Source organism: Globicephala melas, chromosome 8 (genome assembly GCF_963455315.2).
Source record: "Globicephala melas chromosome 8, mGloMel1.2, whole genome shotgun sequence".
Lineage (NCBI taxonomy): Eukaryota > Metazoa > Chordata > Mammalia > Artiodactyla > Delphinidae > Globicephala > Globicephala melas.
The window spans coordinates 103,731,909-103,749,550 of NC_083321.1; the positions used below are offsets into that span (position 1 = coordinate 103,731,909).

At 57.9% G+C, this 17,642-nt stretch overlaps 1 protein-coding gene across 4 annotated transcripts in view; it reads left to right on the plus strand.

Annotated features, from left to right (window-relative positions):
- ST14 (ST14 transmembrane serine protease matriptase) overlaps positions 1-10,299 on the plus strand; it is a 39,760-nt gene extending 29,461 nt beyond the window's left edge. For all 4 annotated transcript variants that reach the window (XM_070046224.1, XM_030841315.2, XM_060304302.1 and 1 more), the window contains exons 10-19: positions 353-462; positions 547-677; positions 1,818-1,922; positions 2,213-2,323; positions 2,409-2,522; positions 2,760-2,882; positions 3,548-3,734; positions 8,795-9,069; positions 9,411-9,547; positions 9,624-10,299. In XM_070046224.1, the coding sequence (XP_069902325.1) occupies positions 353-462; positions 547-677; positions 1,818-1,922; positions 2,213-2,323; positions 2,409-2,522; positions 2,760-2,882; positions 3,548-3,734; positions 8,795-9,069; positions 9,411-9,547; positions 9,624-9,785 (1,455 nt within the window). In that variant the 3' untranslated portion in view covers positions 9,786-10,299. The remainder of the gene's footprint in view (positions 1-352; positions 463-546; positions 678-1,817; positions 1,923-2,212; positions 2,324-2,408; positions 2,523-2,759; positions 2,883-3,547; positions 3,735-8,794; positions 9,070-9,410; positions 9,548-9,623) is intronic.
- Positions 10,300-17,642: the final 7,343 nt, after the last annotated feature.

Here is a 17,642-nt window from a genome sequence, read left to right on the forward strand (position 1 = left end):
CGTTGGGACGAGGCCAAAGGCTGAGTGACACTCAGAGGACGCGCTTGCTGGACGGCAGGAGACAGGCGTCTTGCCGACGGGACACCTCACGCCGTCCAGTCGATGATGGGGGGGGAATTTCCAGCCTTCTTTAGTAACGTAATAGTGTGTCTCGCTGTTTGCAAGTCTGGAAGGTCTTCCAAGCATGGAGCTCGGATCCCTCCTGCCACGTCCTTACTGCCCCCGTGGGCCGGAGGGAAGAACCCGGCAGCCGTGCTCCCGCCATGGTCCTGGCCCCGTGGCTGCCACGGGCCACCCCGGACTTAGGAAGGAGCGAAGCGGCACAGAAGGTCAGCAGCATCTCTCTCCCCAGGTGCCCGACAACCAAAATGTGAAGGTGCACTTCAAAGCCTTCTTCTTGCTGGAGCCCAACGTCCCCCTGGGCTCCTGCTCCAAGGACTACGTGGAGATCAACGGGGAGAGGTGGGTGTCGGGGGAGGGGGAGGGGGGCTGCCCCAGCCCCGGGGCGGGTCCTCTTCCTCCCGCTGAGGCCCCTGCCGCCCCCAGGTACTGTGGAGAGAGGCCCCAGTTTGTCGTGAGCAGCGGCAGCAGCAAGATCACCGTCCACTTCCACTCGGACCAGTCCTACACGGACACCGGGTTCCTGGCCGAGTACCTGTCCTACGACGCCAGTGACCGTGAGTGACACGCTCGGGAGGCGGGGCCTGGCTGGAGGGCGGGCCCGCGATGAGCTCTCTGTTCTGCATTTTATTAGCGCTGTGCTCTCCTGACTCTAGGCCACCGGGGCCGGTAGGATGCATTATCAGTTGCTGTAGTAGCTTTCTGCGGGGAAAAAAAAGGCTACCTTAGATGCACTCGTGAAAAAAGGCCGACAGTGAATGCCGGCACACACCGTGTCCTGTGGTCCCCGGGTGCGGCATCTCAGGCCGAGGACCCCCGAGTTCCTTTGGTCTATTGTCCCTATGGTTCTGCATCACTTTGAGAATCTGTGCTTGTCTCTGTGTGTCTTTGAGCACCTATAGGATTAACAGCATGCTTTTGAGACACATTAGAACATACTGGGGCTTGAGTCATCACACTAACTACTCCTAGCTTTGGAAATTCTGTGATCTCTACGGAAGAGGTCTGGCAGTTTCCGTGACCTTTAATTTCACTGTCCGCTGTGAATACCAGTTCTTCCACGTCCATGGTGATTATTTTGTTTCCACCCTGCATCCTAGAATAACCTTTTGGAAGTCACTTTTACTGCACACAAACGTCCAAATTTAAGTACAAATTCAACTACACGACTCACCGCCAGAAGTGTAATTAGATGAACAAACCGCTTTGTTAAGTGACTGAGCTACCTGTGCAGAAAAGTGACAACGGCCTCCTCTCCATTTTGTTATCTGCCTGATGACATCAGTTGTCAGACACATTCCAATTTCAGAAACCTCGGAATGTGGAAAATGTCTTAGAATTAAGGGAAGCCGGTGATGCCGTGTGACACTGGGGTGGGACACATCAGCCGTCTGCAGAGCTGCTGCTGCTGCGACTTGCTGACAGGGAGCCTGGCGCTCGGGGATGTGGCTGACCAAGGACACGGGGCAGTAGAACTGCATGCACACCCGCCAGCCTCTCTCCACTCTGCCCGGGGCTTCCCGGGGTTTGGTCATGGGGGGAGGGGGAGGGACCTCGACTGGCCCTCGCCCGCTAGCTGTAGGAAGCCCCTTGTCACAGCTCAGCGGACCTGGAGACCCCCAGCTGCAGCCTCGCTCCTCTGAGCTGGAGGCGGGGCTGGGGGTCGTGGACTTGAGGCCTGCCCTGTCTCTCTGCAGCGTGCCCGGGCAGGTTCATGTGTAACACAGGGCGGTGTATCCAGGAGGAGCTGCGCTGTGACGGCTGGGCTGACTGCACCGACCACAGCGACGAGCTCCACTGCCGTGAGTCGGGGCTGCCAGACCCGGGCATCCTCTGCCCTTGCTGTGCCCGACTTCTGCCACCGACCCTGCGGCGGGATGGCCCGAGACGGTGGGGGAGGTTGTTCCCGGCCCGGGGCAGACGACAGGCCGCCTTTCCTCGGGCTCCTGGGGGCCCCCTTTGGAGCAGGCGGTGCTGAGTCAGCTTCCACAGCCAGGCGGGACGTGGTCCCCAGGAGCGCGGTGCCCCAACTCCTGGGAAGAGCGGGTGCTGAGTGAGCCTCGTGTCTAACTGCGGCCCCTCGCCCCTCCAGAATGCAACGCCACCTACCAGTTCACGTGCACGGACAAGCTCTGCAAGCCCCTCTTCTGGGTCTGTGACTCCGTGAAGGACTGCGAGGACGGCAGTGATGAGCAGGGCTGCAGTGAGTGGGGCGGGGGGTGGCGGCTGGGCTCCCCGCGGCCCTCTGCTGACCCGCCAGCCCCTGCTGAGTCCTTGCGCTTTCCCAGGCTGCCCGCCCGAGACCTTCAGGTGTAACAACGGGAAGTGCCTCCCGCAGAGCCAGCAGTGTGACGGGAAGGACAACTGTGGGGACGGGTCCGATGAGGCCAAGTGCGACCACGGTGAGGCCAGGCCCCGCCCCCTTCCCTTGGGCGCTTGCCTGCCACACTCACGTGCAGCGGGTCCAGAGTTCAACACACACAGACCGCCCTGCACACTGAGTGTGCGAGAAAGGGTGTCGGCTGGGCACGGGTGCGGATGAGGGGGCAGGCCCAAGAGGGGCGTGAGGGGGAGGGACCATCAGCCTGGGTTCGGGAGAGAGATTGATTCCCTCCCCCTGCGTCCTCCTCCGTGAGCAGTGAGCACCGTCACCTGCACCAAACACACCTACCGCTGCCTCGACGGGCTCTGTGTGAGCAAGGGCAACCCCGAGTGTGATGGGAAGAAGGACTGTATCGATGGCTCGGATGAGAAGGACTGTGGTGAGCAGGGCTGCCGCATACAGTTGTGCAGGTTGTTCACTGTGCAAGGCGCATACGGAGGTGGGCATTATGTCAGCGCTTCACTCACCCAGCTCTGCCCTGGTGAGAGGGTGTGTCTGCCTGGAGGAAAGGATAACTTTGCTGATTGGCACCCAGGCACTGCCTCACAGGCAGTTCTGGTCCTGGAGGCAAGGCCCAGGGCAGCTAGTACGTCAGGGCCTCTGTGGCAGGGCTGGTGTCCTGGCTGCGGTGCTGGGCTGACCCCCGCTCTGTAGACCTGGCCACAGGGGCAAGTACTGGAGCCCTCGGCAGAGTTTTGTCCCCACCCCGCCCATACTTTAATTTGCAGCCTCTTGTGTATTTCAGAAGCGCTGGCCGTAGGTTACATGTGAGCAAAGCAGCAGCTGTTCTGTGACTTCACGTCACCCATTGCTCTTCCCTCAGAGCTGTGTCCTTCCGCATGCAACAAGAAAGTCTGGGCAAATGACACCCAAATTAAATCTAAGCTAACCATCAGATGTCTGAAGGCCCCTGTGCAGGAGCGGGAGGTGGGGAGTGAGGGTTTTGAATTTGGGGGCAGGGAGAGGGGCCAGGTGGCTGCCCCGGCTGCTGCTCCAGTGGCGGGGCTGGTGCCCCACTGTGACTCCCGTCTCTGCCCCTCCCAGACTGTGGGCTGCGGTCATTCTCCAGGCAGTCTCGGGTTGTCGGGGGTGAGAACGCGGACGAAGGTGAGTGGCCCTGGCAGGTGAGCCTCCACGCCCGGGGCCAGGGCCACGTGTGTGGGGCTTCCCTCATCTCCCCCAGCTGGATGGTGTCCGCCGCCCACTGCTTCGTCAACCACAGAGGATTCAGGTACGCCATGGGCCGGAGCGGGGAGGCCTCGTGCCGGCCCTAAGTGGGGCGCCCCTCCATGTTTCCTGGGGTGGAAAGGCCCTGTGTCTGTGAGTTGTGCCCAGGTGAGGCAGGGCCGGGACTGGAGGGGTGGCAGACCCCCCAGGATGGGGCTTAATAACAGAAGTAATAAAAATGAGTGTTTATTGGGTGCCCCTCTTGTCCAGCGGGATCTCAGTGCCTCTCCTAACAGCCCAGGCAGACGGGTCTGAACACGTCCCCGTTTTACAGAAACGGAGGGTCAGAGAGGTAAGGACATTTGCCTGAGGTGGTACAGCTTTTAAGAGGCAGAGCCAGACTGGGGCCCACGTGTGTGGATTCCAGAGCCGGTGCGGTCAGCCTCTGCACGGTGGAGACCCCTCGGGACCCTTTCATTCACCGCCTGGCCCTGGCTTGCCAGGCCACCGTGGGCGAGTTATTCACCTTCCTAGGCCTCAGGCTCCTGGGTGCTGATGGTGACGCTGTGATTTTTACGCTGAGAGGTGTGAGAAGGGAGCGCGGGGACGCACCTGAAGCGCTGAGCCCGTGCCTGGCGCACAGTAGGTGCTCAGCCCATCGTAGCCTCAGGTCCACGGCAGACCCGAGCCCGGTGCAGGGAGGGGCACCAAGCATGCCACCGGGCCATGCCGGCCTCTCAGGGCGGGTGGGCAGGGCCAGGCTTAGCAGGAGCAGGTGGCCCAGCGCCGGGGCTCTTTCTGACTTAGGTCCAGCCCGCCCAGGCCCTCTGGCCATCGGCTGCGGGAGGGGGACTGAGGGGACAGCTTGCTCCTGGAGACTCGGGCACAGGGGTCCCCCTCACCCAGGGCCTTCCTGCCGGGCGCCTGCCCTCCTGCCACGGGCAGCTGCGTGGGAAGGGGACCCAGGGTGCCACGGTCGCCCCTTGGCCAAGAGAGAGCGGGACCACCATGGACTTCCGGGACAGACAGGACCCATAGCATGATGTAGGCCTAAGGCCAGACACTGGGGCCGGTCAGACAGGTGCACGTGCTGGGGGTGATGTAACAGCAGAGGCTTGGGGGGAGTGGGGTCAGTGGTGGACCCCGGGCGCTGCTGGGCTGGTGAAGTGCAGCCTGGTCCAGCCTGCCCCGCTCTTCTCACTCTGTCACACTCCACTCCACTCTGGGCAGAAGCGACCCGCTTTCTTCTTGGGGTGATGGGAGCTTACTTCAGAATTTTTAGAATGAACTTATCATTTTGGAGTGTGGACAAGTTGCAAAGATAGGACGCAATTTCCCCATATCCCCGCCCAATTTCCCTTGATGTTATCATGCTGCTTTTGTCAGCACCGAGAAACGAGAAACTCACGGTCCCTTACTAGGAACTTGCCTCCGGGCTGCCTCGGGGCTCCCCCTGGGCTCCCCCGCAGGCTCCCTGGCACCGGTTTCACACCAGCATCCTTTCTGCTGCAGGAGTTTGTCCAGGTGCCCCCTTTGTGTCTGTTGTCCTGTCCCCCCAGTCTCCTCTGGTTCGGGACGATTTCTCAGTCTTTGTGTGTTTTTCGTGACCTGGACAGTCTGGAGGCCAGGGGCCCTGTAGAGTGCCCCCATCTGGATGCATCTGAGGTTGTTCTCGTGATTAGACTGGGGTCATGAGTGTTTGGAAGAAAGTCACGTTGTATCAGCAGGTAAATGATGTCAACGTGGCTTATCTCTGGTGATACTCAGCTCATCTCGGTCATCTGGTTAAGATGGTGATGACTGCTCTCTCCACTCGGAAGTGTTTCCCCCTTCTGTACTCTATTCTTTGAAAATGAGTCAGTGTGGAATTGCTTTGTAAGGAAGCTTTGTCCCTCTCTCCCATGTATTTATTTAATCATCTATTTATGTTTGTAGGGACTCGTGCATATATTTATATTTCGGGTTGTAATCCAATACCGTGTTGTTTACTGTCGCTAGATTATTCCAGAGCCGACCACTGAGAGCTCTCCAGGCTGGCGCCCGGCTCCCTAGGACATGCCCCCATTCTTTTGTTTTTCTGAGCCACCTCCTTGCTTTCGGACACCACCTGGTACTCTAGGCTCATCCTGTATTTTCCTGGTCCAGCCCTAGAACTAGGCATTCTGTGAGAAGAAACCAAGATCTGGGTCCTCTGCACCCACACAGCCGCCACCGTCCCTGTTCCTAGCCCCGTCTGCAGGGTGAGCTGGGATGTGCGTGGACTTCCTGAAGCACCTGCCCCTGGGCCCTGCCCGGCTTCTTCCTCTTTCCCTTGCTTCACCTTTTCATTTCTCATTTCCTTTTCCTTCATCTTCTCCTGCTCAGCAGTCTTACTTCTGCCCATTAATGCCCTCAACAGCCATTGCTACCATTGGCACCGGGAGAGAAAGCTGAATTAGACTTGGTCCCTGCACTTCCAGACGTCCCAGGGTAGGGGGACAAGTTGCCATACACATGTGCACGTAGTAAGGGCTGTGCCAGAGCTGGGGGGAGGCTGCCGAGGGCCCAGTGTGTGGGTTAGAGCTCCCCTGAGTGCTAGGGAGGGTGGCTGCTAGGAGTGCCTTTATGGGCAGGGTGTCTGGTCTGCTGTTGAAACGTGAGGGTGTCAGTGGACCAGGTGACTCAGACCTTCCAGACAAAGGGAGGGTTGTGAGCAGGGACAGGCAGGGAGGAAGTGTGCCAGGACCTGGAGTGCAGGTACTTTGGACACATTTCTGAGTCAGCAAGCGATCCCAGGGTGTTACCGAGAGGTGGCATCTCGTGGTCAAGGGCATGGGCTGCTGGGTTCAGACGGTGGCCCAAGACCACCTTGACCGGCTGGGGGATAAGAAGACGTAACACGTCGGGCGCCAGAAGAGTGCTTGGCGTGGTCGGCTGTGTCGACCTCTGCCTTTTGCCTTAGGTCTTGACGGAATGGCCAGGGTTTATCTGCAGGTGTTTCTTTGCCGCCATCTAACCCATCGCTGCTGAGTTGCCTCTTAACGCTTGGGCCTTCACCATTCTTTCTGTGTTTGCTGTCCAGCTGATGTGCTTGTGACGATGCAGCACGGGGATGTCACCAGTCGGCTCGACACGACCAGCTTTGGGGCTTTTTTTTCTCCAAGAGGTCCTTCATGACCTTGTGGAGTTTTCACACTGTCTTTTCTTGTCCTGCTTTTGTTTCTCTTCTTTGTCTTCTGGAAGTTCCAGGCCCTCTCTGGTGACTGACACTGAAGTCTTCTCAGATTCCTTCTGCTGTCGGACACAGTACTCATCGGCGGGCTCGAGCACACAGATCACTGCTAAGCTGTGCTTCACTAGACGTTCACGTACCCCTTTCTGAGCCATTTCCGAGTTAGGCGCAGCCATCGTGGCACTTCTTCCCCGAGGACGGCAGGCGGCGTCTCCCAAGAACAGGGAAACCCTCCCATGTAACCACCATACGGTTATCGCATCCGGAAACGATCGCACTGACGTAGCACTGTTAGCTGGCATATGGTCCGCATTTCAGATTCCTCCAGTTCTCCCAGTATTTATAGGTTTTTAAAAAATGTAGGATCCAGTCAAGGGATATGCTTTGTTTTAAGTCATTAGTTTTGACTCGTCTCTTTAAAATGTAGAACGGTCTCTCCCAGCCTTTTAATTTTTGTTCTTTAATGGCAGTACGTTTTTGAAAAGTCCAGGATGTTATTTTGCAGAATGTCTCTCGATCTGGTTGTTTTTGGTTGTTGTTTCATGATTAGAGTTAGGTTACATTTTTTTTTTTTCTGGTCAGGAAACACTGCATAGGTGATGTGTCCTCAGGAAGTACATAATACCCCATCAGTGGTGACGATTTGGAGAAAAGTCTGATTACTTGGTTAGGGTGGTGTCTATCAGTACTTATAAAGGTGCTTCCCCCGTTGGTTATGACTCTTGGGTGATGCTTTGAATTGGTGTGTATATCTTTTTTTTAATATTTATGTATTTATTTATTTGGCTGCACCAGGTCTTAGTTGCGGCATGCGGGATCTTCCTTGCCGCGTGCAGGATCTTTAGTTGCGGCATGTGGGATCTTTTCTTTTAGTTGCCGCAAGCGGGATCTAGTTCCCTGACCAGGGGTCGAACCCGGGCTTAACCACTGGACCAGGAGGGAAGTCCCAGTGTGGCTATCTTGTTACCCAGTGGTTTTTAGCATCTGTTGATGATTCTTGCGTGTATCGGTTATTGCTGTGGTAGGTGTGAAATATGACTTATTGTGTCATTTCTTCTGTATTTCTTAGCTGGTGTTTTTCTGTAAAGCACAGCTTTCCTTCTCTTCTTATAAATTATTTTGAGATTATTTTTTAGCTTCAGGATAGATTCTCCTCCGCTTCTTGTATTGTTTATCACGTATAGCGCTCTAACCCCTAGTTTACTTTGGTGTCCAGATGAGCCAGATCTTGACTAGTGAAAGCCTTGTCCTACTGGCCCCGCCCTCGTGCCAGCTCCCACTCACTTCTGGTAACACAGTATATTCCTGGTTCACTCTATGTGCTGCTTGCTCCAGACCTGAAATCAGCCACTCCTCCAAGGAGCCTTGGTTCCTTTCCATGGGGAAGGATCGTCAGAAGCCACGTTCTGTCTGCTGTTGGGGATGCCATGGCTCTGAGGCCATCATCTTTCTGAACAGCCGTGAGCTTTTCCTGCTCTGATGGCATGTCAGCAGCATGGGGTTCTTCTCTCCTCCGCCTCTGCCTGTTGGTGTCTCCCTTTTCCCACGTGGGAAACTGGGTCCCAGCAACACCAGGGTCTTGTCTTTTTACTGGTTCAGTCGTCCCATACACAGTAGTCAGAATTGCTGCACCATCCCGCTGCCAACGACAAACCTGGTGAAGTTCCATCTACTTTTCAGCTCCTCTGGTACTTAAAGTATGTACCGCTGTGTTAGAGAAGTATTTGGATGGATGTGTCCCTTCCATGGAAGGGTAGATTAATGAGAAGGGAAATCTTTTTGGTAATGAGATAAGCGAGGGCAGCTGAGCATCGTCCTGGGGTGGGCGCGGGCTCGGGTCGAGGGGCACAGGGCACGGGGCCGAGGGCGCCGGCTCAGGCCTCCCTCTCCGCCCGTCCTCCGGCCCCCGGCAGGTACTCTGACCACAGCATGTGGACCGCCTTCCTGGGCCTGCACGACCAGAGCAAGCGCAGCGCCCCCGGGGTGCAGGAGCGCCGGCTGCAGCGCATCATCTCCCACCCCTTCTTCAACGACTTCACCTTTGACTACGACATCGCGCTGCTGCAGCTGGAGCAGCCGGCCGAGTACAGCGCTACCGTGCGGCCCATCTGCCTGCCGGACGCCGCGCATGCCTTCCCCGCCGGCAAGGCCATCTGGGTCACCGGCTGGGGCCACACGCAGGAGGGAGGTGAGCAGGGGTGGAGGTGAAGTTGGGGTGAGGGGCTGACAGCTCTGCCCGCAGTCCAACCGCTGTGGATTGGGGGGGGGGCCTCGTGGCCGTCCTTCTGTCCCTCCCTTTATCACACGCCTTCCCAGGGTGGGTATCGGATTCCTCACCCGACAGATGGTCAGCGCGGCCTGATCACTCTGCGCCGCTGCACAGCATCCCATCCTGGAGACGTGCCCTCAGGTTTTAGCCACGTGTGGGCCGCGGGCATCCGCGCTATTTCGGGGGCTCTGCTGGTCGGGTCCCCCCGCTGACTGCCGGCCTCCCCTCCTGCCCTGTCCCCCGCTTCTGCTGCCTCCCAGGCACCAGGGCGCTGATCCTGCAGAAGGGCGAGATCCGCGTCATCAACCAGACCACGTGCGAGCGCCTGCTGCCGCAGCAGATCACCGCGCGCATGATGTGCGTGGGCTACCTCAGCGGCGGCGTGGACGCCTGCCAGGTGGGCCGGCGGGGCTGGGGGCGGCGCGGAGGGGCGGGGTGGCGGGGCTCGGTGCCAAGGCCTGGTCTCCCCGCAGGGCGATTCCGGGGGCCCGCTGTCCAGCCCGGAGGCCGATGGGCGGATGTTCCAGGCCGGCGTGGTGAGCTGGGGCGACGGCTGCGCGCAGAGGGACAAGCCAGGCGTGTACACGAGGCTCTCCGTGTTTCGGGACTGGATTAAACAGCAGACCGGGGTGTAGCGGCGAGGTGCCACCCCAGGTGCGCACGTGCGGGCTGAAGACGGGATTGCTGGTCGGACCCCCGGCTTGGCCCCCGGAACCCAGACTGGGACCTGATCCCCGAGCCTCTGGAGATGGAAACGCGCCCGCAGGCCTCTCACCCACCCCACACCCCCAGCTTCCCAAGCGTGTTCGGGGAGGGGAGGGGAGGACGCCTGGCAGTGCCAGGCCAGAGGTTTGAAGACACAGCCTTTCGGCCCTGGCGCCACGCTGGGCCGGAGGCTCTTTTCCTCGAATACAGGGAAGGCTGGCTTCGTCTGCCTCAGATATAGGACCAGCTCTTGTTTGGACTTTGGGGCCCCTTGGGCGGGGCTGGTGGGACACCACGGGCTCCCAGGGTCGCCTGCTTCAGGAAATCCAGGCCTGAGGGACCTGGAAGTCAGCCGGGTCCAAGGTTCGAATGTTTTGCCGGCTCCCAGGGCAGGGTTCAGTGTGTATATTTGTGTGTATGAGTAAAACACTTTATTTCTTTTTAGGTAATTTTTCTTTCTTACTGGAGTTGATGGGCTCCCCTAGCCCCAGCAGCAAGAAACTGGGTTTAAATTCCCCTCAGCACAGAGCCTGGAGTCAGGCTGAGAGTGGGGACCACAGTGCCCTGTGACAGTCCCCAGGCCAGCACAGGGCTGTGTTTCCTCCCTTACCTGAAGCTCCCCAGACAGGGCCTGGTGCCGGGACAGGAGGGGTGGGACAGGGTGCCGCTCCCCGCGATGGGGGAGGAGCTTTGTCCTGGCGGTTTCGGTCAGGTGGGGACATGGTCACGCGAATGCTGTGTGTGTGTGTGTGTGTGTGTGTGTGTGTGTGTACCTGTGCGCCTGCGCTTGCACACTTGGACACGAGAGTGTGCGTGAACTCACGGCTGTCCAGCGTGGGCTGAGTGGGTGGGTCCCGATGATGCCGCCTCGCTTGAGGCTTCTCCCATGTCTAGTGCTGTCCTTCCTCCTTTGATTTTTCCTTAGTAAATTACAGTATTCTCTCCCTTCTTGCTTGGGATGACTCAGAGGGACAGAGACAAGGATCTGGGGAGGGCTCAGGGAGTTCTTGAGAAGATGTTTGAGGGCCTTCCGTATGCCAAGGCTCTGTACGAGCTGGGGCTGGGGGATAGCAGCAGACCTAGGAAGAGAAATCAGATGGCCGTGTGAGGGAGGGTGGGTGGTCTTCGCTCATTGCTGTATCGCCAGCTCAGCTCCTAGAAGATGCTAACACATATTTGTTGACTGAATGGTCATTGCTCTCTATGTGTTTTGGAAACCAAAGGGAACAATCTGGGCAGACTTCCTGGAGGAGGTGAGCTGCCTCTTTCATTTTAGCCTGAGGGCCTTACCCTCTGGAAAGAGGGAGAAGTTTTGTCTTGACAGCTGTGCAAGCATCCACATTGGGTTTTCCTTCCAGGGAAGGGAAAGGGTATCATTTTTGCCCAGGTGTGGGGAGTAGGAGAATGAAGGTGCTGTCAGAAGACCCTGTGCAGATGGTGCCGAGTGTACATACCTGGTGTGTAGGGAGAGGCTTCACTTGTGGTCTGGTTCCCAAGGGTGAGAGCCCCTCAGGCAGCCAGGCCTGGCCTGTGCCTACCCACAGCACCGCTCTCCTGTCGGCACCTGACATGGTCCAGAAGACGCTCTCCCCAGGTCAGAAACGCAGGCGGGGTCATGAGACGACTTCACTGTCCCCTAAAGGCACAGGGGCTCCCTCTCCACAGCCCTCTGTCCCAGTCTATGGTGGTTTCTCAGCCTCATTGTTATCCTCCTGGGGCCCTTTGGGGTCACCCCGCTGCCTCAGGGGTCTCACTGGCATGTCCGGGCTGGGACTGGGCAGGTCATCCAGGACAGCGTTCCCACAGCGTGGCCCCGGGGCCAGGAGCATCCACACCACCTGGGGCGTCGCAGAGACTCAATTCTCACACTTCACCCAGACCTCCGGCGTCAGAGATTCTGGGAGGCGGGGCGCAGCCGTCTGCTTTAACAAGCCTTCCGGGTGATTCTGACGAACCACAGGGCTAAGAGCATCCGCATCTCTGAGTGCCCACCAGGTGCCCAGCACTGCGCTTTGCAGGCGTGTCCTGCGGTCCTGGCAGGGTCCTGGAAGCCACAAACATTTGACCCCTGGAAACCAAACAAAGCATCAGTGCCTTTCAAAAGACTGTGGAGCCAAATCCAGCGTTACTTCTGACCACAGATAAGAATCGGCTAAGACTCCTTAGCTAGTGGGAAGTCAGTCTCGTCTTGAAGCTGTAATGAAGACAGAGGCCCGAGCACAGTCAGGGCTGACGACAGGAGTGACAGCCGGCCCGGGTCTGCTCCTCTCTGCCGAGGGCAGCGGCGCCGGCACCAGCCCTGAGCCACCGCCTCAGCTTCCCGCACCCGGGTGCAGGCCTGGGGAGAGACTAGTGACCAAAACTGTTCCGCACACATTTTCATGTCCAGTTCAAGAACTCCAGCTCCAAGTGTGAGCAAGTTCAGTTCCGCCCGTGCAGCCTGCTGTGGCCGCAGCCAGGCCCACGACGGTGCAGTGCCGTTTGTGCGACCGCACCCAGGCAACCAGGCAGCGCTGCCCCAGGCAGGCACACGGGCCTGTGCACAAGGCGCTGCCTCGGCTTCATGCTCTCTGTTGCCTTCGGTTGGGTCCCCACAAAAGCTCAACGAACCACTGTGAGGCCTTTTCCTGACTGACTAGCCTGTTTTAGTTGCTAGGATCTTGAAACGAGCCATCTCTCTGGTCCCCCAAACTACCCTGCATCTCACTTGTTTTAGCCACCAATCACAAGCATTAAAATGGAAGTTCAGTCAATGGTTCATCCTATTTCGTGGACAGGGATCTGATCCAGACCTGGATTCTGCAGGAGGAACAGTCTGCAGGGACCCAGGGCCGGGCGGGGCGTTGGGTGGGGGGGACCACAAGGGCGTAGGGAAGCTGTTCAGCCACGAGGGGGCACCGCAGGGCTTCCCAGGCCGCCAGCCTCCCGGTGGCCAAGGTGCTGTCACGGGAGAAGGGCCCTCGCTGCGCAGGGTGGGGAGGTGGATTGGGACGGACCCCAGGCCCAGCCGTTCTCGGAAGGCTGTCTCCTGCAGCTTCCAGTCCCTTCGTGCCCCGTCACAGGTGGGCAGCAGGAGGCCCCGCACCCACCCCTCCCTGCGGCAGGGGCCTGCTGGCCCTCAGGCTCTGGGACCCAGAGGATGAACATGCCCAGGGCGGGGTCAAAAGAGGTTTAGGGTTTGAGGACAGAGGTGACCAGTGGCAGGAGGTGGGTGTTATCCCCCGGAGGAGCAAGCGTGGAACGATACCCGTTACCACAGCTGACAGATGCTGCAGCCCGTGGGCAGGTACATTCTTACAGACACACACACACACACACACACACGCACGCACGCACGCACGCACGCGCGCGCGGGCGCGCGTTCTTGGGGGAGGGGCAGGGCTGTGTTTTAGGGCCTGAGCTCCCGGTCCTGGAAACACGGCCTGGCTGTTACCACAGGACACCCTCCCCCTCTCTGGGGCACGTGGCATGCCCACAGATTCAATTCAGGGGGCCTCCCTCAGCTCTCTGTGATGGAATGAGGCCTCCCACTTTCCCAGGCTTGGAATCACGAGGGTGTGTGTGCTTTGCACACCTGCAGCCACACGTAAGGGAGATTGGACCTTAAAGCTGGTGTTTCTCAGACTTGAGTTTCTTGGAACACTGAAGCTCCAACATACCTACCATCTAATGAAAGAGCCACCTTACTTGTCTGATGTAAACCTCACAACAGCCCTATGGTCGTTCCCACTTTACAACAGAAAACCACGGCGCCAAGAGTGTAAGTAACTGCCCAAGGTCCCAATCTAGTCTCCTAGGACCCGGGCACCTAGGCTCTGTCCCCCATAGACTCTGTTACTCACACACCGTCGTTTCACGAGGGAAGGAACTTCTCGCGGGTAGAATGAAGGGGCCACGTTCTCAGAGACCCTGTGGGCCAGCCCCTAGGCTCGAGTCCCCCTTGCTTTGGGGAACTCCAACAGACCTGGTCACGAGGCCTCCCTGCCGTGAGAGCTATTTTCCAGGTGAGGGGTTTGCTCCAGGTGGGCAGTGCACTCGTTCTCCATCTGCTTTGCCAGCCCAGGTGGGATGCCGCTGTTTATTGGGTCCCTGGGGTCCACCTGGCCCAAAGCGTGGGGGGGTTTGCATCAGCCCTCGTGCCATTTCAACTCGTCCGGTAAGGGTGATGGGCCGGCCGAGGGAGGGAAGGGGGAAGTGTCTGTTGGAAGGGGGTCCGGGCAACTGCTTTCAGGTCACCAGGCTGGGGGTCCTCAGGGTGGCAATCTGGAACAGAGCTTGGAAAGCCACCAAATACCACTCAGATGATGAGAGCAGGCCCCCAAGCAGGAATATGTACATTTATCACCTGCTTTTACGTCTTCGGGTTGACCTAGAAGATCGTTCCAACCGTTCTTCCACAAGGTGACAAACATGGCATTGACAGCGGCGAGTGAAGACGTCAGAGGGGCTTTGAGCAAGTGGTGCTTCCTCTAGGCCTGGGCGTGGACAGGCTCCTCCCTGAGGAGAGGGAGCCGCCTCTGGCACAACAGGAAAAGGGGGAGCAAGGGGGACCTGGGTGCCAGCCGAGCGTGAGGGGGGCCTGGGTCCAGATTCCCTTTATGTTCTGGCTGTCCTCGCCCCCCACACCCCTGCTCCCCGCAAGAGAGATGCTGAGGAAAGCAGCCCTTGACTCTCAGATCAGCACTTGCACGACGCGCTGATTGCTTCTGGTCTGATATGCCTACAGTGATGACTGTATTTTGGTGAAGAAACCCCAGCTCTTCGGATTTCAGTTCATTTCATTATCTGTTTCCCCCTTTTCTTCTCCAGAGGGCTGCGCGCTCCTGTGCCATCGCCCTGCACCTGCAGCTCCGAGGCTGTTTTTCTGCCTTTTCCCCTCATCTCCAGTTGTTTCTAAAAAGTCAGGGTCCACAGCTGTTTCCAGGCGAGGTGGAATCAACTCCATCGTCTGGTTGTTCCGCTGCCTCAGAATCTTCCAGCGGGAGGGCTGTGTATTTTCCTGGGGTGCAAACTTAGCTTGCCCTTCCCCTTGGCTCTGTGCTTTCCTCCACCACACGCTTCCTTCACCCTGAGGTTATCACGATTTTCCCTGCCCACGCCCCTGTGGTCAGGAATAACTCAGTCTCCCTGCCAGACCTCTCTTCTGGAATTTCATACAGACTTGTTTAACTCGAAAAGAAAACTCTTCCACCCTTAGCCCGTGTTCTTTTTCCAAAGAGCTGCAAGTGCACGGTGTGTGTGTGGGAGGGCTGGGGGACGGGAGAAGGCCAGGTCCCGAGAGGAGGGTAGGGGAGCTCTCTCCTTCCCTCTCCCTCCCCCTCCTTCTCTCTCTCTCTCTCTCTCTCTCTCTCTGTCAGACAACAGCTCCCGAAGGAAACAGGGCATCAGATACCTCTTTGAATTTCATAACCTAGGTACTGTCCAAATACTTAAAAGGACAAGAAAAATGTGTAGAAACAGACTAGAAAAAATTGAAATCTATGTTTGGAACACATGACCCTTGCAAAAACACGGTTAAAAAATGGCTTATTTATACCAGCCAGAAGAAAGGATGAGGAAAGAAGTCATGGATTCGACAGGCTTTTGCCGAGGGTCGCCCTGCGCCCTTTGTGACTTGGGAACAGGGCGGTTGTAGGATGAGGGCTGCTTCAGGCTCGTCGGGCCTGGCCTTGCAGACGCTGGGAAGCAGGTCCTGGAGCCTGTCGGGGGCCCTTGGTGGGTGGGAGGGAGTTCACATTCCCAGGAGGTGTGAGGTCACAGGGCCTGGCCACTTGCCTCCCCGGGCCTCTGTGACCCTCCAGTTGCTCAGTGGGGTAACAGCTGCCTGAGGGCTGCCCTTTTAGAACTGGAAGGACACCTCCATTCAACCTCACAGCTGGAAAGAAGCTTTGGAGGTCGGGTAGGTAGGAACCTGCTCTGCACACCTACCCTGCAGACGTGTCTGTCCCGCCGCTGTCCTCCCTGGGGAGGGTCCGGCAGCTCAGCTGCTCCAGTGATATCTACGAAGTGTCAGTAACGGGGCAGTGCGTGCCGAGTGCCTCGTGTGCATCACATCACTGCATCCTCCCCACAGCATCTCGCTCAAGGTTCCTCAGAAAGAGAAGAGGAAGGATGCAAACCCAGCCGCTGGACTCCAAAGCCCGTGCAGTTAAGTCCTGGACTGCCTTCCAGAGGCAGGGCACCCCCAACCTGAAGCCTGGAGGATCCAGGGCCTCTTGCCAGGCGATCAGCTCCGTGGCTTAGGCACACGTGGAAAAGGCCAAAATGAACTAGCGGGGCTCTGAAAGGGCTCCTTCAGCGTCTCAAAATCTTTCCCATTCCTATTTCCTTGGCTACTACCCCCGGCAGCCCCTGGGCATTTCCCTTTCTCAGGGGCCAAACCATCTGCTTTCTCTTATTCCTCCACCTAGGGCTAGTGGGGAATGGAGGGACAGAACGTTTCCTTGAGGTCTTGGCTGTGGGCAGCCGGACAACGTGCTCTGACCTGTGACTCAGAAGGGTCACTTCTGCCCTCAGCTTCCTCCCTTGAGCCATTCATGTCTGCTGAATGCTGGCTGGCCTTGGGGGAAGCCGAAGCAAAAGGAACAGAGGCCCAAAGTGATGGGGGCACCTGGGCTTGGAGAAGTGACTGGAAAAGGAGGACTGACAGAAGGCCTGCGGGGTCCTGCTGCGTCCAGGGAAATCCCCTTCCTCAGATTTCTCCAGTCCCAAAGAAGGAGCCACAGAATGAGCCTGGGTGGGGTGACAGAAATGTTTCTGGGTCACCAATGACAAGGACTTTCACTGGGACCTGGGGGAATGTCGCAACCGGAGCTGAAAAGACAATCCATTTTGTTCTAGTTCAAAGGCTTTTGAAAAATAAACGAGTGGTTAACAGTTTGAACTGTTTCGCTGGGTATTTATTTTAAACAAAAGCCTTTTAATTAGGTTTAATAAATATTTTGTAAGCTTGGCTTAAAGGCAAAGATTCTTTCGAGTCCCTGCCCTGGGGATCATTCTAGGTGAGAGCAGTAGGGGGCGCTCACGCCCTGCACGCCATAGGCACAGCCGCTGAAGCAGCCGGTCTGGAAGAAAGGTGTGGGTGGCCCGCCAGTCTCCACGACCTCCTCCCACCCAGTTCATGGTGAGTCTTGGCAAAGCCCAGATGTGGAACCCTGTGTTCCCAAGCGTGGAAACACCGCGTCTGGGCCCACTGTGAAGGCGGCTCTCTAGTGGCTGTGCTGCCTTTCCTCTTCCCGACCCCTCACCCCAGAGTGCGAACTTCATGGGCAGTGGCCACCATGGGAAACTCACCGTCCTGGAGAGGCTGGCAGGCGCTGGACGGCCAGCTCCGTAAGTGCAGCAGGGCTCGCTTACGTGACTCTGGAGCGCGTTCAGGGCTGGCATCACGCGGGCGTCCTTGGCAGACTCCTCGGCTGGAGCAGGTTTATGGGAGGCCCAGGAACTCGGGCGTCATGGTCACGGCCAGGGGGACTGAGCGTCCTCTTTCCTCTCTTCTTGGGGTCGGGGGGAGGGATAGAGGGCCCCCAGAAACTCCTCGGGTCGCCTTTTCCAGAATGTGGGTTTCCTCCCACTTAATGTACCTGGAAACGTTCCACGTCTCCAAGGTCAACACTGATCCCCGTCCGGCTTTCCTCACTGATGCCGTTTTCACGGACTAGGGAAGCTGATGAAGAGCTTCACACCCCCACGAGCAGCTCATAATCAGGTGTTTCTCCCATCACTGAGAGTGAAAGTGAAAGGTAGGAAGCGTATTGAGGTTCGTGTTACACCTGTTTTTCATCTGT